Source organism: Pleurodeles waltl, chromosome 10 (assembly GCF_031143425.1).
Source record: "Pleurodeles waltl isolate 20211129_DDA chromosome 10, aPleWal1.hap1.20221129, whole genome shotgun sequence".
Classification (NCBI taxonomy): Eukaryota; Metazoa; Chordata; class Amphibia; order Caudata; family Salamandridae; genus Pleurodeles; species Pleurodeles waltl.
Window position 1 is genome coordinate 31453915 of NC_090449.1, and position 27220 is coordinate 31481134.

The 27220-nt window shown below is 44.2% G+C and overlaps 1 protein-coding gene across 1 annotated transcript in view; it reads left to right on the plus strand.

Moving 5' to 3' along the window:
- The first annotated feature begins 356 nt into the window (after nucleotides 1–356).
- The window catches only part of TBC1D25 (TBC1 domain family member 25), a 92608-nt gene continuing 65744 nt past the window's right edge, over nucleotides 357–27220 (plus strand). The window contains exons 1-2 of the mRNA XM_069209547.1: nucleotides 357–607; nucleotides 20062–20171. Coding sequence (XP_069065648.1) covers nucleotides 560–607; nucleotides 20062–20171 — 158 coding nt within the window. The 5' untranslated portion in view covers nucleotides 357–559. The remainder of the gene's footprint in view (nucleotides 608–20061; nucleotides 20172–27220) is intronic.

Consider the following 27220-nt stretch of genomic DNA (forward strand, 5'->3'; position numbering starts at 1 on the left):
GTGGATCTTGGACTGGAGGCTCTACCTGCGTTTACCAGTTTGCAATCAATACACTACAAGTACCAAAATGCACTGGTGCACCCTAACACTGGGGTGCACATTGCACAGGGACAATCGAGGCAGGAGTTTAAGTAAACACCAAATAAAAAAAAAAAATACACTACACTATATAAATATAATGGATATTATGTATATATATACAATAAAAAGTCACACGGACGAGGACTGAATTGCAATATAAAATATATGAATTTATGGCTGCTGCAAAGGATCAAGTGTTTTGGCACGGTATGGGAGCTGTCTCTTTAAGAGAGCCGCCGGTGACCTCATGCAGTGACGTCACTCCCGGATGCCGAAGAAAGGAAAAAAGATCACATAACGGAGACAGAACACCGGAAAGGAACACCTGTCACCGGCGCGAGCTGCAGCCTCCCGCGCCCCAGCTGCTGCCGCGCGCGGGCGCCAAAGAGGGTGAGCGCGAGGCGCCGCTGAGGCCAACGGTCTCCTCGCGCTCACCCCCCTCCTCGGAGGGATACGGGGGCGGAGGGATTCGCCGACCATGGCGGCGGAGGAAGAGGAGAGAGAAGTGGTGAGAGTCAAGGTGAAGGTGAGTAAGGTGTCTGTTTTGTGTGACCGTCAGTCAGGATTGTGATTAACAAAGGACGATCGTTTCAATGCTGTGCCAAAGGATGTTCTTCAAAAAGTAGTCCCTGGTCTGGTACTCCAAGGGATGATGTGTCACATCACCCATCTCTGGTTGCCGGTCAGGATGCTGTGCAATGCTGTGTCAAGACTTATCTGTCTCAACAAGCATCACTGAAGAGTCACGCATCTGGATGGCCGTGTAGCGCCTTGTATCGAGGGCTCCAGCTTGTTTTCAGTCCTAAGCTTTTATTTGAGAGCCTTAAATGTTTATGGACTAAAAGTCATATGGTGCTTCAATTTGAAACAATGTGGCTGCCACGTCTGATTACAGCGATATCTAACACCAGAGACAAGGACTGGAAACTTGTCTCCGAGACCTGAAGCTTAGTGACTAGCCCCCATCACAGACCTCCCACACTGCATACCTACTCACTTGCTCCTTTCATAGTCCTTTTATCCTTTAGTGGAGTCACGCACGTGCCTGTCACAGGCTTATACATTCCAATGAAGTCTCACTCATGCCTGTCACAGGCATTACAAATTAGAATGGAATCTCACTCATACCTGCCACAGGCTTATACAGTACAATGGAGTCTCACTCATGCCTGGTCACCAGCCTTGTACATTTCAATTTGCACATTTCAGGAGTCTCACTCTTGCTTCTCCTCAGACCTTTTAGACTTCAGTGGAGTTTCACATATGCATGTTATCTTACACTTGAATTAAACTTCTCTCCACTACGTACTTGCCCATGTATTTCTCAAGGGAGCCTCACTCATTTCTCACTTTAGTGGTGTCTTAAACTTTGGCCACTGGAATCATTTTGACTTTTCAACATTGCTTGGCACTATCTATCGTGGCAGAGTCTTGCTGGCTCACTCATCAGATATGTGTTAACATGTAGAATCATAAAATTCTTCATACAGCAGGCATGCCCATTGGGGGCCCCAAAACTCCTCGGATCTATGCCTTGTAGAGGACAGTGGTTGATGTGTTCTTGGTCTTACTATGGTGGCTGCAGATTCTTTGGCTTGTGTACGCATCCCCTGATGTACTTCCTCAAGCCCTTGGTTTCCTTTATTCCTAGATTTCTATGCACTTGTTGCTGCTGTCCGCGATCCGTGGCCTCTGCAGATGACCTTATTGCAGATCTTTAGACTGCCCCCTTGTTCATATTATGTTTTCTCGGCCTTGCTACTACCCTTGTAGTCGTTCTCCCCTACCTACCTTTTCACCCTCCTTTATGTGCCCTTGCTATCCGTTTGGCCATATTGCTTCTCTTATGGTAGCCTTCTGTGCCCGTTACCTAATGCTCCATCCCTGTTGGGGGTCCTACTAAACCGATTACCTCGCCAACTCTATTGTTCTGCAGGGCTATTCCTGGTTTCTCTACAAAGCTATTGCTGCCCAATCCTTGATTATGTTATACGAGAATGTTTCTTCTCATCCTTGTTCGTGGTCAATTAGATGGATTGCTGCTCTGTACCTGTTGTTCTACTAGGCTGTTACTGCTCCATCTCTACTACGCTATTGCTGCTCGATCACTGTTCAATAAGTCTATTGCTGCCCCATCCATGACAGGGTCTTACTAGGTTGTTGCTGCCCCTTTCTACTGCTCCTCCATTCCCGACAGCGTCCTACTATGCTGCTGCGGCCCCTTCCATGAGGGTGTCCTACTAGGCTGTTTGCTGCCCCATCCATGACAGTGTCCTATTAGGCTGTTTGCTGCCCCATCCATGACGGTGTCCTGCCTAGCTACTGCTGCCCCTTCCATGGCAGTGGCCTGCCTGGCTACTACTGCTCCATCCATGACTGTGTCCTACTTGGCTGTTGCTGCCCCCTCCGTGATGGTGTCCTACTAAGCTTTTGCTGCCTCATTCGTGAGCATGCACGAGCCTTGTTTGTGCAGGCATTTTGTGATGTTTTTCCATTGGTCCTGTCCTGGTACAAGCCCTTTTTTATGGTCAGGCTCTACAGCGCTGTCACCTGACAATTATATCAGAATAACCTGGAGAGGGGTTTTGACTCCTCCTCCTCCTCCTCCTCCTCCCCCTCCCCCCCCACATCAACCCCTCCTTTCCCTCCCCTACCCACACACACACCACATTTTGGGATTCAGAAGAGCATATTTTGATTGGGCCGAAGTTGTGTGCCTCCACAAAATAATGCTTGTCCTCCACACAGTTATGATCATTTTGTTTATTTATCCAGCTGCCTGAGTTTGAAATTTCAGGGACATGCACACATTGCAGAGCGATTAATAACTTATGGTGTTTTTCTCTGAGAGCAGCACAGAGGGTAGGAGGGCAATCATTAACCTATGTGGAATTTTAGATCTGGCTTGACAGTGCAGCTGTCACTTGATGCTTTTATTCCACAGCAATAATATTCTACAGTTCTTTGCTTACATAAAAATGCATATCCATTACCATGCTGTCTATGTGTAATACTACATGTTCCCATACAACATTCCTTTAAAGCCAGACCTATTGGCATTGCCAATACTTGTTTTGTATGGTGATACAGGGCCCTCTTTGGTTTGCATTGAGTGTTGCCTTTGTTATCTGAGGCCACTGGTATGGATTTAGTTTTTGCCAAGGTCAGCTTGTGCTAACTGTATTTCTTATGTTATCTGCCCTATGATTTCTTATGCCTGCTTACTTAACTCAAGCGTTCTGAAGTCTTACTTTTTATTACCAGGGCTCTTGTTTCTTCTTCTTTGATACCCTAACGCTTAGTGGGTGACCTGTCTGTTGAAACTGACACCGTCTGGACCCTTTCTCGTGTTTATTTTCCTCTCAGATGTACGTACACTGGACGTTAGACTTGGACTAAATAATTTCGAAATGAGGCAGCAAAAAGTTTTTGATCATCATCTTCTTCCTTTTTTTTTTTTTTTTTTTTTTCTGCAAGGCACGACTGCCTACCCCTCTTTTAGAGCTGAATAATTCTCCCAACATCCAATTTGCTTTGTTAACTGCATGTGTGTAGCTTGTTTTACCATTTACATAACTGTTGAGCCTTTTGGAGTCTAGGCCATTTCCATATCTTTTTTTGTGGTTTAAACTTATGGTGTCACTGGGTTTGTTGAGGATCGAATTGCAGTCTCAAACAAGCATTTGCAATGGAACGGGACTCACGTTTACTTAAGTTGGAGCTATTGGCCTAGTAAATGCATAACTGGACTTTTTGCCACAATAATTGGTCAACCCTGCTGCATATTTTGGTCCCCTCTGCCACATAATTCTGATGATCTTGCATATAACTAAAGGGTTAGAGGCCTACTGGAATAACTTTTCAAATAATGACCTTAAAACACATACTGCTCCCATTTACAAAACAAAATTTCCAGCCATGAGAGAGCTTAAAAAGACACTGAATTGTGGGAGTGGATATTAAGTGTTATTGTGAAAACTATGGAGTGTGAAGGGGGGTGCCAAAAGAAATTACTCTGACTAGGTAACATTATGAACAATGTGACCAGCACCCTTTCTACCCTGTGAGTGCCATGGAGCATGAAGGGAGAGACAAAATAAAAAATAGTTCGCCCACGCTGAAGTATATCGGCAATCGTGGAATATTCCTTGAAACCGGGTCAGCTGCAAGGCGGTAAGTAACAAAACCGCCCCAAGGCTGGGACAAACGTAAAGCAATTACATCAAGGAATTTTTGAAAGGCAAGCCCACTAATGAGTGAAAGTGATGGGCATGGTTAAAATCCCACAGAATCCTTACAACAGGTCCAGAAGCGCTTGCGCACTCATCTTAAAAATAGACAGGAGTCACATTCTGGAGTGCAGCATTGTTTACCCCACTACAAGACTGCCTGGTTTGGATGATGGTCTCAGAAGTCTCCCTAGTTTTGATGGGAGGTTTCTGAGATCTTCTGGTACTGACTGTGAGGTTTCTGAGACCACCCAGCATTGGGTCAGAGGTTTTTGAGACCTTCTGGTACTGGCTGGGAGAGGTATCTGAGAACGCCCGGTACTGGCTGGGAGAGGTATCTGAGAACGCCCGGTACTGGCTGGGAGAGGTATCTGAGAACGCCCGGTACTGGCTGGGAGAGGTATCTGAGAACGCCCGGTACTGGCTGGGAGAGGTATCTGAGAACGCCCGGTACTGGCTGGGAGGTTTCTGAGAACACCCGGTACCGGCTGGGAGGTTTCTGAGAACGCCTGGTACCGGCTGGGTGGAATCTGAGAACGCCCGGTACCGGCTGGGTGGAATCTGAGAACGCCCTGTACCGTCTGGGAGGTTTGTGAGAACGCCCTGTACCGTCTGGGAGGTTTGTGAGAACGCCCGGTACCGTCTGGGAGGTTTGTGAGAACGCCCGGTACCGTCTGGGAGGTTTGTGAGAACGCCCGGTACCGTCTGGGAGGTTTGTGAGAACGCCCGGTACCGTCTGGGAGGTTTGTGAGAACGCCCGGTACCGTCTGGGAGGTTTGTGAGAACGCCCGGTACCGTCTGGGAGGTATCTGAGAACGCCCGGTACCGTCTGGGAGGTATCTGAGAACGCCCGGTACCGTCTGGGAGGTATCTGAGAACGCCCGGTACCGTCTGGGAGGTATCTGAGAACGCCCGGTACCGGTACCGGCTGGGAGGTATCTGAGAACGCCCGGTACCGGCTGGGAGGTTCCTGAAAACCAAACCCCACCCCAGTACTAGCTGGGATGTTCCTGAGAGACAACCCCCCCCCCCCCCCTTTTTTTTTTTTTTTTTTTTTTTTTAACATGCTGGGAGATTCCTGTGACTTCTTCTCTGCCCTCCCCCGCTCCCCCTCCCCCAAACGGTGGCTGGGAGGTTCCTGAGACTGCTCTGTACTGCCCAGTAGTGAGACTGCTTGGAACTGGCTGGGAGGTTTCTGAGACTGCCCAGTACTGGCTTGCAGGTTTCTGAAACCACCGGTACTGCCCGTCATTGGCTGGGATGTTTGTGAGACTGCCCGTCATTGGCTGGGAGGTTTGTGAGACTGCCCGTCATTGGCTGGGAGGTTTCTGAGACTGCCCGTCACGAGCTGGGACGTTTCTGAGACTGCCCGATACTGGCTGGGAGGTTTTTCGAGACTGCTTGTTACTGGTTGCCAGGTCTCTGTGGCCGTCTGGTACTGGCTGGGAGGTTTCTCCAGTATTGACTGTTCTGGGCGTTAGAAGTCCTGGTCAAGTGCGTTCCACGTCCCTGGGATTCGTCATCAGCGTTTAGTTAAACCATGGTTATTTCTGTTTGTTGGAAATGTTTCTCATATCGAGTTGTTTGCTTAAAGCATTGAGTCAGGTTGTCTGGGACGACTACTTTCAACTGACAGATACTCTGTGAATCACGTTCGACTCACAAAAGGCATGTGGATGCCATCTCGGCTACAAAAACCAACTGTGCGGGACAGACCAGCGATGGAACTCGGGAGTGGTCGAAACTTCACATGGTTCCTGGGATCAGTGCTTTTTTGTGTAAAGACTTTTATTCCAAATAGATGTTGTTTTATTAAACACTTTGCTCGCTTTCTTAACATGCATCCGAACATGGGTGTTAAACATCCTGTACACTTTTCTTTCAAAATCTAACAGTCTAATGTCGGGAATAAATCGAGGGGAGAATATCTCTTGGGAGGGATTTTCTGTGCTAACCAGTCTTCTGTTTGTATTTTGCCGCACCTTTTTCCACGAGGTGCGTAGTTGGGTAAAGTTAGGCAAAATGACTTGATGCAAAATGTTGCCAGCCTAATTAAAGTTCTGCCCAGGGGTTCATGTGAACTTAAATGCTAGGCTGTCACCACAGCGCCCAGCCCTCTGTGGCATGTGTTCAAATTGTGAGGTGAATCGGGCAACCTCCGGGCTTCAGTCCAAGTCCGCCTCTGCTGCTCTCAAGCAGCCCTCCCTCTAGCCAAGAAATCAGCTGTTCGGGTGTGGCACCTATACTGCCAAGCAGGCAGAGGCGCTCCCTCGGTTTCTGAGGCTGAGAAGCACGCTTCTTCAATGGATGGGTGGTGGTCCATCCTGTGACTGGGTTGGCACTTGGCTTCAGAGACTTGAGTTGGTCCTTGCTATTTAAGTCTCTGAGCCCGTGGGCGGTGATAACTTCGTGTTTTGAGCCCCTGTGCATTATGACTTGTGTACTTGCATGGGCCTGTGTGGTCAGGTCTCCTCTTCACTAAATGAATACTTGTCCTCTTGGCGCTGCATCTCCGGTACTCGTGGTCGAAGAGGATTCCTCAGCCGCCCAGTATACTTGTTCTATTTATCCATGCTGGTAACCAGTAGTCTCCTGAGATTGCATCTCATAGTCATGTAGGCCCTCACGTGTCACACCCTCGGTGTAATTTGTAGACCCCCCACCCCGTGCTGCCTATAGTGTGTCCCTTCCCGCAGTGACATCTCCCTAGGGCCGCCGTGCAGTCGGCTACGGAGGATGCTAACGGGAGGAAGTGTTGATGTCTTCTAAAAACGCGGCTGCATTGTCGAGGAAATCGCAAGAGAGCCCCATTAAAGGGGCGTTCAGCGTGGTTTGCTGCGTTGGGTTCTCTGACACCCCGCACCACCGGGGAGCAGGGTGATGGCCCTTACTCCCCATGTTTCTGGGACCAATGACCCTCGGGTGGGGTGATGATGCTAAGCTCACCCTTTTCCACCCAGGTTTTCGAAGCACATATTCAAACATCAGCTTTGAATGTATTCGCGTTGATTTGCAAGGACCTGAATGTACGCGGGGGCTACAGCAATGCTGCCCCTTTCTTCGGTATTCGTGCATTTCTTTCCGTGGCGAGGAGGAGAATGGCTGGTGACGTCCGCTGGATGGAGAATCGTCTGTGTTTTTCGTTTGTTGCGGACCCCTCCGTGCCCCCGGGACCTGGTGAGCTAGTGATCTCATCCTCCAGGGCTTCCTCTGGCTTAAGTGCTCCTGGCTTCCCACGATCGATAGCCTCTCACGCTCTGCAGGGAGCAGACCGTACCTCTGCACCTCAGGCTGGAGGCACACCGACACCCTTCCCATGGAGTGGTCCAGTCCACCCTCTGGTGTTTGTGATCTTGTGATGGGGGGTTCAAGCTTTACCAGTCGGCCTGTTAATGGGTGCCCGCCAGTCTTTCTTTAGTTTGTTTTGCTTTTTTTACCTGTGAATGCTGCAAAGCAGTGTGTACGGTGCGAATGAAAAATGCTGCTTTGTATCCTCGCCTCCTCCTGTCTGCCGGATCTCCGTAAGTGCTCCCTGGTTTGGAAGACTAGAGTTGGGGGAGCCTTTCCTTTAAGGACTGTGTATCCAGCAAAGAACATCCCTAAAAAAGACAGATTGATACGAAGCTGTTCGTAGGCTGAGGATCATCAGTGCATTTTTTGCCTTGGCATTAGAACAGTGGTCTCCAAACATTTTAATGTCGCGCCCCTCAGTTGAAAAATAAAAATCATTGCCCCCCTCCAGAATTTTTCACATTTATTTTGTAAAGATGGCAATGTTTAAATATGTCTGGACCTATTTAAACATTGCAGTTAAGTACTGTTACCTTTTTAAAAATGCAGTAACATGCTTCTGCTTAAAACAAAGGCCTGTTATATGTATAATGCTTATTTTGGCTAGAGTCGGACGCAGCGCCCCCCAGTTTGAAGACCTCTGCGGGTGTCCTCTGTATACGGTGCATGCATGCATGCATGTGCGTGCAGCGCCCCCTGGTGGGTACAGTTCGGGCTGCAGCTTGGTCGGTGCTCGTTTCTGCCTGGACAGGGCACTGCTTGGGAAGCCAGGGGACTCGAGGAAAACATTTTCCAGATTTTTTTTGAGACATGTTTAGCATTTCCTGCTGCTGGAAAGTCCATTCGGACGAGGGGCAGAGGTCACCAGTAGTAAAAGGTTCACAGGCCCCATGGTGGGGGCTTTCACTGTGAATGGCAGGTACTGCAGGATTCCTTGTTGAGACAGTGATTGGCCATTATCATTGTGATGAGGGAGGCAGCATTTGCACTTGAAATGAGATCCATGCCAAGGCGAGACCTGGCCCTACTGGACATAGGGCAAACTGGAGACTGGAATGGTGGGGGGCTGCTTTTGATAGGGGGGGCTAAGTGAGGGGGAGCTTTTTTTTTTCCCTAAAGCACTGCAGTAGTTTTAAGAGCACCACCGAGCTTCTTCAGTTTTCTGGTAACAAGGAAAGTGCCAAGATAATTCTGGTGATTACCTGCTAGATAGAGATAAGAGTTTTGTCTATGGCAGTTTTGACTCATTTAAGGTGGCGCAAAGGGTTCATGTCCCTGCTGCCAAGAACGTGTACTTTGCAGATTACAGAACAGTATTTTCTGTGTGTAAATTAGAGGAATGCTGCTTTTGTCACAGATTCTTTTTTTACTGTGCAGTTCATAAATTACAATCATAATCTAGCACAGTGAGCCGTCATTAAAGAGCTGCATGCACACTGCATGTTACAGGTTAGAAGGTTATGTTTTTTCCCCCAGAGTTTCTTAATCCTAACTTTGCTAAAAAGGGTTTGTTTGGGCAGAAACAAATTCTTATTAGTAAAGTCAACCCTAACCACTGTTACGTTTTGAATTCTGAGTTGATGCTTCTACAGGCCAAGCACTCTTACAAAATGCCTACCAGTATGGATGACATGTGACTCCTACACCTTGCAGTCTCCTTTGTCTTCTATAACATTTACTATACACTGATTTGCACACGTACGATTTATTGTCTCTGTATCTGCATGTGATGTAAAGTGCTTCAACACCCTTTGCTGGTAAGAGTGGCATAATAAAACAAATAATTACATGTGAGAGATGGGCTATAGAAAGGTGAGGCTGATGGTGAGGGAATCAGTGAAGAGCCCCAGTAAAGATTGCTTTATCCCGGTGCTCTGTAAAATCATCGTTTACTATGCTTTAAACACTAAGACAATCATATATATAATGAAAAATGTTGTAGAATGCACTATTTTTGCCATTTCTTTTCTCCAAATTTTCTCCGGGGAGGTGGAGCTCAAGCCCCATTGTGGTGGTCAGGCGCGCTCAATATGGGCCTCATTTCTGAGGACAGAAAACGGCACATCCCTTTGTTTTCCCCTGCTTCGGCACTAAATCAGCTACCTAGCGCCAACTCAGCCACCCTCGCGACATGGTGCAAGAATGCCTGCGTTGCAGGGGTGATTGTCTATATGCAGGAAGGGACACCACAATTATTAATGGCGATTTGCTCCTTTGTATGCTGCAGAAAGAGCAAAAAACGAGGCAAAATAAAAGTATTTATCTTCAATGCGCCAGCCTAATGCCACTCCTTGTGAGGTGTTCATTTTTGGAGCTGCCTCAGGTTTACGTTTCCTTGTAAATCTGGGGCAGTGTCAAAAAGCAATGGGTGTTGTGTGGGTACGCCCAAAGCAACACCCTTTCCGCGCCCCTTAGCCACAGAAAACTGCGTCGGGTGGCCCATATTTTCAAGCTGTGTCAAGCCATGAAAAGTGTCTTAAGGCCATCTTGTAAATATGGAGCAGGGCACAGTGACGCTCCAGTGGTGCAAGGGGCTTGTAAATGAGCCCCATTGTACTCTGTGGAGCCTAGTCTGACACAATTTGCTTTGGGCTCCCAGTCCAGCCCTGACCCTGTTCCCAACCTGACTGTTAACCCGAGTCCTTCCAGGCAAAGAAGGTACAAATGACATTGTATGCCGGGCTACTAGAACTATGCCATTGTGCGGCTGCAGAATTTTTCGCATGACCATAGATTTGCTGCATTTGACACACAATCCATCATCTGCTGCATAATCTGTAGATTTTAACAAAAATAAAATTTGTTTCTTGCTGAAATGGTTCAAAGGTTACTAAAAAATGCAGCAACACGTGTTATTGGGCAGTGGGAGACCCATGTCAAACCTTGACCGGTCACCTACCTGTTGCTTATTGTTTATTTGGGTTTTATGCTGGTAATAATGAGGTGCAACTAACTCCCATACAGTGCTAATAAGTGTAAAAATGACAAAATTATGAAGTACTATCCTATCACATTACGCCACATAATTTGCTTTTCTTGACACATAATTTACTCAGCCTTGCTACATAAATTGGTCCTCCCCTGTTGCATAATAATAGTGGCCCTAACTGTATGCAGTTGAATTTATATAATGCTTACTACCCTTGACAAGGGGGCAAGCGCTACATACATGCAATAAAAGGGCAGAACATGTTTTTCTTTTTTTTTTTTTTAAATGGTACTGCAATGATTCAGTGTCCATCAGGCAGTCCAGAATTTTTTACCAACTGCATCTTGCATTCTGAAGCGCTTGTGTTTATGCTTCAAAAAATTCCAAGTACTAGCTAAAATGTCAGAGCATGCAAAGTGATATTGGGATACATGTGTCTGGTAAACAGTTACTTTGTTTCGTTGGTTGATAGTAGGTGGCACCAGCAATTATTAGAGGTGGTGGACTTTTAAAAGATGGTCCTGAGGGCAGTCTTTCTGATCAAAATGCTCCTGTTCCATCCCAGAAAGAAGGCCAGCCATGGCCCAAGTGTTGATGTTGCCTGTGAGAATGTCAGGCAGTATTGGCGTCAGGGTGATAGTTTGATGATAATGTCATGTCACACCATTACTATAACAGTCATGCAGTTACTCTAACACACTGGACAAAGGCAGCAGAGGAGAGCAGCCCGTCACAGTGCGTCTCTACCTAATGATTACAGTCTAACTCAGTTTGGGTATGGCGGGACATGTGCACCACAGTAGGGACAAACATTGCTTGCCATATTCCACTGTGACTTATCAAGGGCTGCTGGGTGCGGACCTCACACACTCCACATCAAAGAATGCTGTGTGTGCCTCTTGCCCTGGGTATTTCTTAGTTGATCATGTAATGGCCTTTTTCTACCCAATGCCAACTTCAAGCTAGCGAAGTAGTCGTGTCCGTTAATGTGGCCTCTGCTGAGACACAATGCGGATAACTTCCATTGTTTGAATGTCTGCCTGAAGACGGTTTTCTAAAGCTCAGGCTTGGTTCCAGATGCAGCAGTTCACATCAGCACAAGTGAGGGACTCTCCAAGGTTGAGTGAGAATGACAACTGGGTGAATACACAAAACCATCCCCATTAAAGCAATGAAGTAGCATGAGGATGCACCACTTACTTTTGAGAATTAAATATTTTCCGACCATATTTATTTAACTGAAGATACACAAAATTTATTGATATTGACAATTCAAAATATTTCTATCGTGTATACTGAACAACCATTTCAATACAAGGCTAGACATAACATTTTCTGTCAGAAATTCTCAAAATCATTTCTACCCATTGAGCTGGCGCTTCAAGCTCCATCCCCAAAAAATGTGATTTGGCACCTACAGATTTCCTCTATGATCCCCTACTTAGTACTCGACAAGGTGAACTCATTCACTTTATAATACCAGGGAAGCCCCCTGGGTCAGTCAGTAAGTTGGACCCTAAACCATTCCAGAGCAGCCCAAAATAGAATACCTCTGGCACCTTTGGAAGTTGGACCTGGGCAACCTGACCATATCTTGGTCCCCTGGTGCTAGGCCATCTCCTAAATCTCCCCTAGGCTTCATTAAAAAAGCCCCTATTGGCTTTATAGTTGTAATTTGCAAAATCTGTATTTTCCTGTTAGAGCAGCGCATAGCTATTTCACAAAGGATTGTAGTGCCAAAGACTGAAAAAAGATTCATCTCCCCTCTGTATACTATTTTAAATTCTAGAAAATACCCCAGTGAAAAAGGTACTCCGTATCTGGACCATGATCTATGATCCACTCTGATGGGTACAAAGAGGATTCATCACTATTAATAAATCATTAATTGTTTTTTTTAGAACGACATAATATTTGTGTATCACATTATACTTTAACCTATAGTGCATATGAACATTTATAAACCTGAACCTTAAATGAAAGACGTGTAATCCCTATATAATACATACCACAGTAATCTGCATTTAGTTTTCTCAGTAGAGATCTCAAGGGATATAGCATAATGCCTATGGTAAAATATTAAAATAATCTGGGAAAACATCAAAATAATCTCACACAGCAAGACTAACTGTGGTCAAGGTTTCAGGTGAGTAAAGTCACTGCAGACCACCAGTGTGTGAGAAGGGACGTGTCCTGAAAGGATTTATTAGTCGGGGAATTAAGGCACATCTCGGATCAGGGATGGGAGAGCATGTGCTGCCACTGCACCGGTCGTACCTGATTTGGATCTAGTAAGTGTCCAGTTGTACTAGGTTGATCGACAAGAAATAAACAGAATGCAACCTTCAATAATTTATCTCTTGTAGTGCAAGGCCACGCCTGGCAGATCTATGATTTACAGTTTAAAATTTTCTGTGGTCCAGTTTAGGAAAACCATTGCCTGCTTCAGCCTTTCGTGCAAATGGAAAAATAAACCTATTCGCGTTAAACACATAATATAGGCCAGAAAGAGGAATGGCATGAACTGATGAGAGGAGCAGATGTGTATAGAATTTGTGGTTGATTGGGTATAGTGTCTATAACTTGAGCACTTACGTTCATTAAACTATAGAGAGTACATAAAAGCACTTGTGTGTAGGAAACCTGTGCTCACCTGTCATGGCCACCAAGAAGCTAGGGGCAGGGGGTAAGAAAAGGCAGCTGAGGCTTTACTTGTTTTTTATTGCAGCCTTGCCACCTTTGAGAATTGCTTGGTTTTGGAAGGATATAGAGATGGATATTTAAATCTGTTCCTCCGTGCTGTGTCAGAAAGAGTATAGTATTATTTTGAGCTCAGAGTTCGGTCTACCCAGTGCTTTTTTTCTTTAGAATTCCTGGCGTTGTCTCGTTCCACGGCCAATATTAATACAATTTCTTTTACGGATTCAGACTATTAACATCTTTATGTCTCTTTGTGTTTCCTTGCTGGAACTCTAGTTGGGCTAGGCAGTGAACTGCAAGGCTTTTATTGGAGAATTAAATCTTCTGCGTGGAACGAAACCTTGTCAGTGTCCTGAGTTATAACATTTCAACATGTTGCTTGGGGCATATGTACCAATCATTGGTTCACTCACTTGCTTTTGTGTTCTTCTTCTTCTTCTGTGCCCTTGATTGGCTTAAATCTACACGGTCTAGGTGCCTGAAAGCATCTGCCTTGTAGTCTCATCATTGCTATGCAGTGGATTCCAAGGTGTCTGTTTTAGCACCTATTCCCTGCAGTGCCACACTGAATTTCTACTTTCTCTACAAGACCTGTTGGGAGTTCTGGCATCTTGCTCTTAAAGAGCAGTTTATCCTTCATGATATTGGTTCCCAGTATCCTGCAAGTGGTGTCAAAGGTTGTTGCTCACTGATTCAGGGCCACAGCCATGAGTGCTTCAGGAAAAATAGGCCTTGTATGATAACATCGGATGCAAAATGAACACGAGACTCTGTTATAGGAAGGCTTCAAGAAGCTCATTTTGCCACAGGCATAAGTGAAGCAACATACCACACGAGCCAGCTGATGATCTCTTATTTAAAAGGTGCCAAATTTGGACCAACTTGAGCAGTCTGCCTACCTTTGCCTTATCTCTTCCAATTGAGGCATTGGTCACTACTTTTTTATCAGTTAACCCTCCCCCTTGCTTTCTTTTGTGGAGGAAATGACATCACCCAACCCACCAGCTCTACCTTCCCCTTTGACTTTTACCAGCTCTGCGACTTTGCTCACCACAGTAAATTACTTTGTGACACATCAAACAATGCAGTCCCGCAGCTGCAAAGCGGGGACCAATTTCTTATTGGTCCGTCTGGTGGATATCTTCAAGTAATCTCTCTCCAGGAGTGATGGACCTGTTACAACTGTGAAGATGTACTCACCTCTTCTGCATCCCCCGTCCTCTTCCCAGGATTGATCTGCTGTTCATGCCAGGCATTAAGATGCTTGTCCATGAACAAAGTTCACACACTGTAATTCTCGGTTGCTCTTGCTCAATTTCTTCAAGCACAAAGTGCATGTCATGTACTTTGAGGACATATTGTTTCCACCAGGAACAATGGTGAAAAATCTCTTTGCAATGGATTTGAATAGTGACTTGGAACACTCGCTATGGACACCCTGTAGTTCTTCATTTTCTTCTTGTACTTCGTTCTCTGGATTTCTGAGTTGAAATAAAGATTCACTTGCCTGGAAGGTCTTTTTTTATTCACCTGGACGAAAAGATGGTGAGCACAAAGCTGGTCACTTGCACTCTTTGTGACCATGTGCTGACCATGTACTTCACAGAGGACAAAGTGGCACATATTCATTTGGGACTAATGCCACGAGTTAGCATCTTTGTGTATTTCACGTGCATGAACTCTATCCAGCAGAAATGGAGCAAGAAAGCAAGGAGCTTGAAGAAGAGGAAAGCATTCCACCTCAGGTTCTTGCAGCAGGAGAGGAAGTGTGTGATACCTGAATGCCAATGTTTGCAGCAACTATAAAAAATGTAAAAGAAAATCATCTCTGGCAAGGAGAATCAGAGCGAGCTCTACTGCAATGAAGAAACCAAAATGCTGCAGCATCAGGCTACCAAAAAAAGGGATACAGCCATCAAGCGCTACATAATAAGCGAAGCACACACGAAGAGTAGACTTATATTAACAGCCCCCAAATCAATAATTCAATAATTGCACACTTCACAGGGTATACTAGAAATATTGCGTTATTTTCACTTATCCCGAACAGTTGTCAAGCTCAATGTCTTGTGTGCTATCAGACCATATTCAGGGGCCACAGACAGAGGCCAGTGGGCCCGACTGTGATGGTTGCGTTTGTTCGCCCATCCTACAGTTGCTCTGCAAATGTGGCCAGGCACCCCTTCAACTCTGGACTCTCACTGGAACAAAGGTGAGCGGTCATGGGCTTCTCCAGGAGGTAGTGTGGAGAGCTCAGAACTCCACTGTCAGCCAACAGACACAATAACTTCAGTGTCCAGCACAGGGCTTGTCTTTTAGGAACATAAAGTACTTTTTAGTAACGCAGCAATACTGAACCATTCACAGTTCAACTTGGGGGACAAGCCTGACCACGGAGGCACTTCTCCATGTGGTGCCAAACCCTGTCTGGATGTCCACTATGTGGCAGCTCCCCTCAGTTGTTCTAGCAAAAGTATGAATCGGGCACAGATTATGTCTTAAATGCCTCTTCCCTCCCCCCCCCCCGCTCCACACACACACACAAACACACACACACGTCAAATGTACTCTCAGTTCACTTAGTTTCAAGGCTCTTACCACTGGTAGTGGGTAAAGTAGTCATTTGTGGTGCTGTCTGTGGGCCCATAGTCTGGCAGTGTTGTATTCCTTCCCGCGGGTGGGACCATGATGAGCAAGAACAGCAGAAACTGTGTAGGCCATTCTTCTGTTTGGATGGGCATGACCTTGCATGGTATGGGTGTGTTCCACTGTCCTGACTTCTCGACTAACTTGTGTGTGCGCATAGACTTGGGCCTGTCTCTTCTGTGCGCTCCTGGACTTGACCTGTGACCTGCAAGGACATAACAAGGATTCGCTCATAGAGAATAGGACTTCTGTTCCTGTCCTGGTTGTCCCCCTCTGTGTAATTTATTTTTCTCTGCCTCTCTCTTTCCCCCTGGCTCACATATACTCTGTTTTTTCTTACTTCTTTAAAAAAGAACTTTTAGAAATTTCTTTCCCCACAAAACACTACTTAAATCGATGGGTTGCAGGATTGCATTTTGATTTGCAAATCAAGTGGTGTTTCGTCTTTTTCTGGTATGTTACTCAAGTTAGAACTTCTCTTTGTGACTACAGAATTCACCTGGGTCAGACACCTTTTATGGGCCCCCCACCCATTGCTGCGGAATGTTGTGTTTTTTGTGTGTTTATTTTTGTCCCTTACAGCGCAAGGAGTCGTGAATCTGAATCAATTTGTGATTTTCGAGGAGGATTAAAAAATCGGTAGAGCTATTCTCAAGCCAAAACCCATTTGTCAGCATTCAGATGTGGATGATAGGAGTCACAAACGTTTGAATCGCAACTTTAAACAGCAAAGATATACAAAAGTGTAAACCATTTCAATTTCACGTAGCAAAAACTACTGAGCAAACTTAGAAAAGCACACTTTTTGAGGAAAGGTCTACTTTCATGCCAAGCTTGATGTTAATCCATTGATTGGTTTTAATGTAGGCACTATAAATAATAACTATGTAAGCTGAAATTTGAAAGCATAATTTTGTTCACCCTTACCTTTTTTTCTCCTGCATGAAAGAGAATGAAATTTGTCATGCTATATCTTAGCTGACAAAACATTTTAATTTGTCAAGTTGTGTGCAGATTTACCCATGGAAAGAAACACAATAGGCAGAAAGGAAAATATACCTTTTCATTGGAAAGTGCTTTTGAACCATAGCTACACTGTGCCCCTGTGTAAGGTGTGTGTTTTATGTCTTAGTATCTTTATTTTATTGTATTTTGTTAACACTTCCATTATTTGTTTTTTTGGTAATAATTTTAACTCTTATTTGTCAATACAAATTAATTCCCCCCACTACTGTAATATATACAGCTATATACTTTGCGTGTTTGTGCTTAATATTATCCCATTTTCATTATGTTTATCTATTGCCTGCTTAATATCTTTTTATTTGTACTTGATCTTGGTGATGTGAAGACAGCCAATATTATAGCATTTGGGATAGTGACAATAGTGATACCATGGGGTCAATATAAAGGTATGACAATGTTAGATATTGAATATATTGGGGTAAACCTTACAGAAGCTATATGGTCTCTTTAGTTAACCTCCCCTTGCAGATTTGTTTCCCACTGCTTTTTTTTATGACCATGCCCACCTCTCCCCTTCCAAAACTGCCAAGCTAGAGCAATGCATTTTGTCTTCCAATACAGTCTGATAGAGAGGGAAAATTTGAGCTCCTTGACGGAGATCTCAACTCCCTGTGAACTAATGGATTTCTTCACCCTGGTGAACTTCTGTATTGAAATATTTTCATTTGTTATGATAATTCCACAGTAGTTAAGGTCTAGCCCCTGACACAGGAACTGGAATGGCCAGAGGTACAGCCCGATCTAAAGCACTTCACCAGAGCTTTAAGAAGAACTTTAACATCAATGATGATTTCCAAAAAAGAGGGACTTTGTTTATTTTTACGGCTCACCTACAGCGTTTAGGCTCTCCTACAGATACCTTTCAGCTGCTTATTGCCAAAGACTTAGGCCCTCTTTCTAAGCATGGTGGTCCGATGACCGCCACACTCGCAGTGACAGTCGGACAGCCACACTCCAGGCGGTCTCACTGCCACATTACAACCCTGGCAGGCAGACCCGCCTGAAGACAGCCGTCCCCGCCAGGAATATGGTTCCTGACATGATTGGGATTAAACTCCGCACCACCTGGCTGATTACGACCCCACTTGCTGCCAGCATTTCCATAGCGTTTGCGCGACAATGGAAAGGCTGGCGGTACATCATAGCTGGGGCCCCCACTGCCCGGCACAGTCGCGCAGACATTGTGCATTCTGAGGGTGTTAGAGTGCTACGATATTGGCTTCGACTCCCTTAACGGAGCCAAGACCAGTATCGTAGCACTGTTCGTGCCGGGCAGCCAGGCGGGAACATTGTAATACGCTTAGGGGGAACATCACCGCCATGTTGGCGGTCCCGCGGTGGGACTACCAAACTCCTAATGAGGCACTAATTTTGGAAAATAAAAACACTTACCATGGGCTTTTGGTCAGCCCATTGCTTCCAGTTGGTTGACTTGTCAATCTCATTGGCTTGCCTACAGAATTACTTTCTTTCTGTTTCTCGGATATTTTGGAAGTAGCTTCTTTGCTATCCCCTTGATTGATTGGATGGTTTGTGCCCTTCCACTGCTTAAAGTCAGGGAACTACTTTATTTATCTGTTGGCAGCCCATGAGAATGCATGTGTTTTCTTGCTCATTCCTGCTTGTGGCACATACCCACATAAATTGACCCTTACTGCTGTGTTTCTGCCCCAGCTCCACTGTTGCACTCTCCACCCAACCCTGGTGCTTCTGCCATTCCTCAGTGCTTACTTCTCCAACCACCTGTTGTCTCTTCACTAGTTTACCCTTTCTTATCTTGTTCTAGTATTTATTTAAAAATGTATTATTTATCTATTTTGGAGGGCAGTAGGTTGCAATTTGCTGCTAGGCTGCTCCTGTCTTAAACAAAATCTTTGTTGCAATTCTTTATTTTTAATTTACCAGTCCAAGAAGATTGGCCGTCGTCTTGGAATGGTAAATAAACAAAAATGACCACCACATCAGAACTCATGGGTGCATATGTGCCGCAAATGTTTTCTTCATACTAGTGGTGAGCAACATTGGCAACTTTCTTTTTCTTAGCATTGGTAAAAAGCATTGTGGAAGGCAAACGTCAAGAACTATTGACTTTGCCTATGGGGCATGGCATGAAACCCTTCATAATAAAGCCCTTTCCTGTGACCAGAAAGCTAGTAATAAAAAAAAAAAAAAAAAAAAAAACTTTTTTTTAGACAAACCCTGCTGCAGTTGAATTTGAATTATGCTGCTGGTTCTGTTATGGCATGAAGTATAGAGTGATTTTGGTGTTTATCTTAATACTGTAGCGCTGATTATGACCTTGGTGGAGGGGATTACTTTGTCACAAACGTGATGGATATCCCGCCGGCCGTATTATAAGTTCCATTATATCCTATGGAACTTGTAATACGGCGGACTGGATATCCGTCATGGTCCTAATCAGGACTTATGACTTTAAAACCAATATTTGTGATGTAAACCTTCTATAAAATGAACGGGTTTCCTATATTTCCTAATGATGTTTGCAGGAAACATCTTGACCATAAATACTTTTAGATGCAGTAGCTCAACCTCTTTATTGGGGCTCACTTCCTTATTCGGTTCTGAACAAGAAAAGTGAGCAAACACTAGATTTATGTGCATAAAGAAAAAGTGAACATTCCTCCAAGCCGCACCTTTCTGGGAAGCATGGCTTGCTCCATCTATGGAGCAATCATGCCCTATTATTTACCTGCAGTCCCTCTTCCTCACATAGATTTCTACTGACACACTGATCAAAGAGGCATTGATCCTACCATAGGCTGAAGCGACATCCGACTGGTCATTCACTCAGTGGGCACATGGCAGTGCTGTACAAAGGTGATGTTACCTTGTGGTCTGGTTAGTAGGAAAGCACATGGTTCATGCATGTTCTGATTAACAAAACGGGCCACTTGGACCTTTAAAGTGTTTCAGCTAGTAGGGGATGGGGATGGTTCCTCCTTTAAAACATTGATTGTGTAACACAAGGTTAGCTAACCGTACAGCTCGCCTGAGGCTTACTTACTTATGGTTACAGCTTTAATTTTGGTGCCATTTACCCAGTGATCTGCCTGCTCCTTTGCCCTCTTCACCCACCTTTTGTTTCTTTATCAGCTGCATTTGGGCACTCCGCTAAAGTATGCTTCTATTCGCTTTCAGAAATGTGAAGGCTTCCTACAGCCCGAGTTCCGCACGTTCGCTGTGGATCCCCAGATTACCTCGCTAGACGTGTTGCAGCACATCCTGATCCGGGCCTTTGATCTCAATGGGTGAGTCCCTTTGCCACCATCACACCTAAAATGGGAGGCAAGATATATAAGAATATTGCCTGCTGTTTGGCATGCGATTAAGTGAATGGATTGTTCTGCCCTGAACCTGTTCAAGTGATGATGCTGCAGTCATGAGTGAATGGCAGATGCTGTTGTTTATTAACCCGAAGGGCAGTCTTCTCGCACCATCAGTCAGTCGGGTTGAAAGTACTTGCATGCTTGTTTTAGCTCCTCACTGTAAGTGAAATATAGCAGGTTGTACCTGACTAATCTGGTGCCGAATATGGTTTTGAGTCTCATTCTCTCTCACTTTTTTTAAAATTATTTTCGCATGTGCTTAGATGGGGCCTTCATGTGAGATATTACGTTGTCTCCTCCCAGTGACTTCGCTTCCCCATTGTTATGTATAAAATGGGCCCTCTCTCCCTGTGTTGTGCTGTGCTTCACTGGGGACTGTTTGCTGAGATTTGACATTAGTGTACAGTTATAAGCTGTTTCCTCTGATATTTGATGCCCCACACCCAAGAGCTGCAGATGTTCTCTTTAGCTATTTTGTGTACTGTAGTCTGTATCTGGAGTAGTTGTCCCCTGAGTTTTGTACCTTCTCTGATCATGGTGGCAGCTGTGCTCGTCTTCTTTGAGGGCTGTGGTTACCGCTGTCTGCAGGAATTATTTCTCCAAAAGGTGCCCTGGAAGATTACAAGTCATTTATACCCATTGTTTTAGTGAACACTGCGAACAAAACCGATGCATGATGGATTTTACAACTGTTAGAGAACTGGGTCAACAAAGATGGCATTGCACCTAGATTCCAAGCGATGTTTAGAAAAGACTGCAGACGGAAGACTGGTATTGTTTACTAAGAGATTTTGATGAAGCTAGGATCCAGAAGAAGTCTACTGGGTTGATGAGGACGAGGGGAAAGGAGGGGGGGGGGGGCTAGGTGCCCTAAAGCTTTTGACCACTTAAACGTAGAGTCAACATTTCCTTCCAAAGTTGGCAAAGAAACAATATCTGCACTTTGGAATATTAGTGATTCTTTATAGCTTGGCCTCTCTTCTGTTGGACTTCAGGGGGAATTGAATTAGTAAAATAGGCTAGGAGCTGCACCTAAAAATTAAATGCAGTATATCTTAATTGTATGTGGGTCCAAGAAACTTTTAATTGGATGGGATGTTGTCAGGCTAGAGCATCTAAAATATATGGGTACTGGGGACTTCGAATTGGATGGGATGTTGTCAGGCTAGAGCATCTAAAATATATGGGTACTGGGGACTTCGGTTAATTTAGATTACCCACTGATCCGTCACTGAATAATAGAGGTTTGAGAAAAATTGTAACATGGAGAAAACCACTGTAAACACTGTGGCGAAATCTTGTGTGCATGTATAAATATTGGAGGGTAAGTGCTTCCGTTTTCCAAAGCACGTCTGGGTAAATCTGCAACCCTACTGAACTATGTGCTTTTTATATATTTCAATCTTTAGGAAAAATGTTGGGATAACCCCAAAGCACAAGATAAATGTTTCAAAACCCTAGATGAGAAAAATACGTGTCAATTGTAGACATTCGAAGATTCCAAAATCCAGATGGAAACGCCTTTATATTCTCCCTCCCCCCCACCGACAGTTACTGCATATTCTCTTAGACTGATTTTCTTTGCACCCACATATAATTTTTAGCATTCAAGTACAGATTGTTTTGTTTCCATGATATGATCAAAAAATATTTGTTTGGTGGAAAATTACCAAGGAAAGGGCAGAGCTAGAAGATGGATGGAGGTTTGTTTTTGAAGACCAGAAAATGGTCTTTTTACTTAAATAGGAAAGTTGAGAAATATGGCATTAGAAATACAGAGACTGAATGCCATGATATAAAGTGGAAATCATTTGAAGACGTTAGTGGTGGAGACAGAAATTACACTGTGACAGTCACCATGGTGTAGTTATTGTCCAGATAGTATTTCCATTAAAAATTATTTTGTTTTGATTTTCTCATCACCCTTTGATCCAGTGGATGGATTGGAACAAAGCATGGCAATCATTCAGTTTCCACTTGCCACGTTTTGTGAAGATCTGATAAAAGGAAAAAAGTTGACTTGCGAAATGTGCCAGTGGCTATTTTAATTGCTGGATTTGAGTGCCATTTTGTGCCTGACTTAAAAGTGTCAGGGTGTGTTTAAAAAGAAATAAAATGCAAGCAAAGGCAAACATTAAAATGAGTGTCTGCAGCTTTGCTTGGAAGGTACGTGGTGAGGCACTGTCTAGCACAACCGTTGCTGCATAGGGCCTGCTGTTGTAGGTCGAAGTCTGCATGGAGGGGGTTTTGGGTGGAGGTTGGAAATTAAGTATATCATAAAAAATACAGTCAAATTCACTGGAATAAAACACAGCTATGGTTCTGGTTCAAATACACTCAATCACTGAAGTGTGGCAGGTATAGTTATGAAAACAAGCAACAAACTCCATAGTTCACGGTGCTCACCATGCTCCGGACACAAGGCGGCTTTAGGGCGGTGCGACCGGTGCGGCCGCACTAAGGGCCAGATGTAGGTAAGTAAAATTTTGCGACTTGCAAATTGCGAGCCATACCGACTCGCAATTTGCAAATCGCAAAATTGCATGCAGAAAGGTGTCGCAGACACCTTCTGCGACTCGCTATGGGGTCGCAAAGACCCACCTCATGAATATTAATGAGGTGGGTCGCATTTTGCGACCCCATAGCGAGTCCATGCATTCACAGGGATGGTGGCCTGCTGGAGACAGCAGACCTCCATGTTTGTGACTGCTTTTTTAATAAAGCAGTTTTTTTTTTTTCTTTTTGCAGCCCGTTTTCCTTAAAGGAAAACGAGTTGCAGAAAGAAAAAACTTCCGAAACCTTTTGATTTCGTTTTTTTCAGAGTAGGTAGTGGTCGATAGGACCACTGCCTGCTCTGAAAAAATATTATTTTCGGCATTCACAAAGGGGGAAGGGGTCCCATGGGGACCCCTTCCCTTTTGCGAATGAGTTACCACCCACTTCAAGTGGGTGGTAACTGCGAGTTGGTTTGCGACCGCATTCGCGGTCACAAAGCAACTCAGCATGGCGATGTGGTCGCAAATAGGAAGGGAACACACCTTCCTATTTGCGAGTCACATCCTCAAATTGCGAGTCAGTACCGACTCGCAATTTTGAGGATGTGCATCGCGTTAGGCCTTTTACATGCAAAAGGCTTCCTACATCTGGCCCTCAGTCCTGACCTAGATAGGGGGGCGCTGACCTCAGGGGGGAGCGCTGTATTTAGCAATAACTTACGAAACTTGCGATTTAAAAGCAGCTGCTGAAAAGTTCCTTGTGCGCTATGCAGAGATGAGGGGCACTTTTGCCTGGTGGTAGTGAGGGAATCGGAGGAGGAGGCCATGGAGGGGGGTGCCAAAAAAGATTGTCGCACCGGGGACCACCAGTGCTAAAGCCGGCCCTGTCAGGACACCCATTTGCCAATGGCACAAATCCACAAAAAGAGTAAATGGGAGAACACCATGCGGTAGGCCATGAGTTCTGGCATAGATTGTGCATTCATAACTACAGTTGGCAAAGTTCAGCAGCTTTATGCTTTGAGCAGAATTATAACTTTTTTCAGTAAGTATATATATATATATATATATATATATATATATATATATATTTTCACTGGGAAAACACAGATTAAAGTGACATTATTGTAACCTTCAGTAAGTATGGGAATTTGTATTTCTTTGCAGCATTTGATGATTTGTGCAATAGGGGCTAATTGTTAATTTCGGAAAATAGTTGGGTGTTGAAATAAGATTAAACATTATGCCTAAATACAAACAAAAATTAAATTCCCGAGTTGTAATTTAGCGAATTAACTAAATCTTGCTCCCCTATCATGTACTACTTATGACCTCACGTTATATCACACATGCCATGTTAAATGACATCATTGACCTCACAGATGGCATCTCATATATAAGGGTATGTGAAATTTGCTTTTGCATAATTACGAAAAACTTTAGCAAAATTACTCGTAATTATGTGAAATGCAAATCTGTCATTTTGAGCGTCATTTTAAACAGTGACGCGGAGCATTTTGTGCTTTAAAAAAGTGCAAAAGTCAAAAGAACTTTGAACAGCCGCTTTAAAAAAAGTGTGATATTGTGCCTGTGCAATCACAGTACATTTTTACAATAAATGGCGCACAATAATGCAAAGTGGCGTAAAGGTGAGAATTTCACAGAAGTAGAACACAAATTTACTGAAATTAGAGGAATCGCACATTGTAATTTAAATTTCACCCGGGGATATTCAATTGACGACATCTGAAATAACCTGTTCTATAATACTGCTATTAACATTACTTCATAGACTCTTAATTTTGGAAAAGAAAGTTGCTAGTAAAGTCCCTATTGCTGTCATACAGTGTAGAATTACTGTGTGTACATACATGTGTGGGTGCACAGAATGCAAATAGCATAATTTGTGAAGGTAAGTGTGGCTGTGTATGTTGTTTCAGGTGCAAGTAGTTCTCCTTGTTACCAAGGTAAAGGCTGAGTGCACCTGATGTGGGTTGCAGAGATAATGTTTGAAAGTAGTTTTAGGCTTGAAGCCAAAGCCTGTTCCAAAAAAATCAGTGAGAAAGTACAAAGCTGTCCACGAAAAGGATATTGTAGCACATCACCGAAGATCTTCAGGTATTGTAAATTGTTGAAAACATTGGGTGTCCCACTTAGATGTGGTTTATCTCACTTTGGTGTTCTTAGCACAAAGCCTACCTAAGTTGTATGCCTCCGTGCCCCATCTCAGGAGAGTGTGTAGTTACTTTACTGCACTACAGGGAGTGCAGAATTATTAGGCAAATGAGTATTTTGACCACATCATCCTCTTCATGCATGTTGTCTTACTCCAAGCTGTATAGGCTCGAAAGCCTACTACCAATTAAGCATATTAGGTGATGTGCATCTCTGTAATGAGAAGGGGTGTGGTCTAATGACATCAACACCCTATATCAGGTGTGCATAATTATTAGGCAACTTCCTTTCCTTTGGCAAAATGGGTCAAAAGAAGGACTTGACAGGCTCAGAAAAGTCAAAAATAGAGAGATATCTTGCAGAGGGATGCAGCACTCTTAAAATTGCAAAGCTTCTGAAGCGTGATCATCGAACAATCAAGCGTTTCATTCAAAATAGTCAACAGGGTCGCAAGAAGCGTGTGGAAAAACCAAGGTGCAAAATAACTGCCCATGAACTGAGAAAAGTCAAGCGTGCAGCTGCCACGATGCCACTTGCCACCAGTTTGGCCATATTTCAGAGCTGCAACATCACTGGAGTGCCCAAAAGCACAAGGTGTGCAATACTCAGAGACATGGCCAAGGTAAGAAATGCTGAAAGACGACCACCACTGAACAAGACACACAAGCTGAAACGTCAAGACTGGGCCAAGAAATATCTCAAGACTGATTTTTCTAAGGTTTTATGGACTGATGAAATGAGAGTGAGTCTTGATGTGCCAGATGGATGGGCCCGTGGCTGGATTGGTAAAGGGCAGAGAGCTCCAGTCCGACTCAGACGCCAGGAAGGTGGAGGTGGAGTACTGGTTTGGGCTGGTATCATCAAAGATGAGCTTGTGGGGCCTTTTCGGGTTGAGGATGGAGTCAAGCTCAACTCCCAGTCCTACTGCCAGTTCCTGGAAGACACCTTCTTCAAGCAGTGGTACAGGAAGAAGTCTGCATCCTTCAAGAAAAACATGATTTTCATGCAGGACAATGCTCCATCACACGCGTCCAAGTACTCCACAGCGTGGCTGGCAAGAAAGGGTATAAAAGAAGGAAATCTAATGACATGGCCTCCTTGTTCACCTGATCTGAACCCCATTGAGAACCTGTGGTCCATCATCAAATGTGAGATTTACAAGGAGGGAAAACAGTACACCTCTCTGAACAGTGTCTGGGAGGCTGTGATTGCTGCTGCACGCAATGTTGATGGTGAACAGATCAAAACACTGACAGAATCCATGGATGGCAGGCTTTTGAGTGTCCTTGCAAAGAAAGGTGGCTATATTGGTCACTGATTTGTTTTTGTTTTGTTTTTGAATGTCAGAAATGTATATTTGTGAATGTTGAGATGTTATATTGGTTTCACTGGTAATAATAAATAATTGAAATGGGTATATATTTGTTTTTTGTTAAGTTGCCTAATAATTATGCACAGTAATAGTCACCTGCACACACAGATATCCCCCTAACTAGCTAAAACTAAAAACAAACTAAAAACTACTTCCAAAAATATTCAGCTTTTATATTTATGAGTTTTTTGGGTTCATTGAGAACATGGTTGTTGTTCAATAATAAAATTAATCCTCAAAAATACAACTTGCCTAATAATTCTGCACTCCCTGTATGGAGCGTTGTTAGTGGGCCTGACGGTCTTATCAGTTACGCATGTGTACCTGTCGACCACTTGACTTCAAATTGCATTTTATGTGAAATCTTTCGAGGGTGATTCCATTAAGACGAATAGAAAAGTATTCACAGGTTTAGCGTGTTGAATTACTTTAAGTTCACAATCTCTACAGGACGGTGTCGGAATGATTCTGTGAAGTCATCAACAGCGATCTTACATATAATTCACTCATAACATGTGAAACAACATGATTGATGACATTAGCCGTGCTTAGCGAGTGGGAAAGCTATAATTAGATGTTATTTTTTTAATTTTAGTTTTCATCTAATTTCAACACTTAACTACAAAGTCGTTAGGTTTTTTTCAGTGATTATTTTTTTTCTTTTTTTTATTATTATTATATTTTTATAACCACAGCCTTTGGCTGTGCATGGTAGGAGGTTGGTTGCAAGACCCGGCCTCTGGCCCCACCTTTCATACAACACCCCGAACTGTGCGTAGTGGTAGGTTGCCACACACAGAGGACTCTGCCAAGGTCCTGCATCCAGCCCGGCCCCGTTCATTTAGCCCCGCCACGCATATCCTCCATCTAGGCCCCGCATCCAACCCCTATGGGCACCTAACCTCCGCAAACACCCAACCCACATGGAG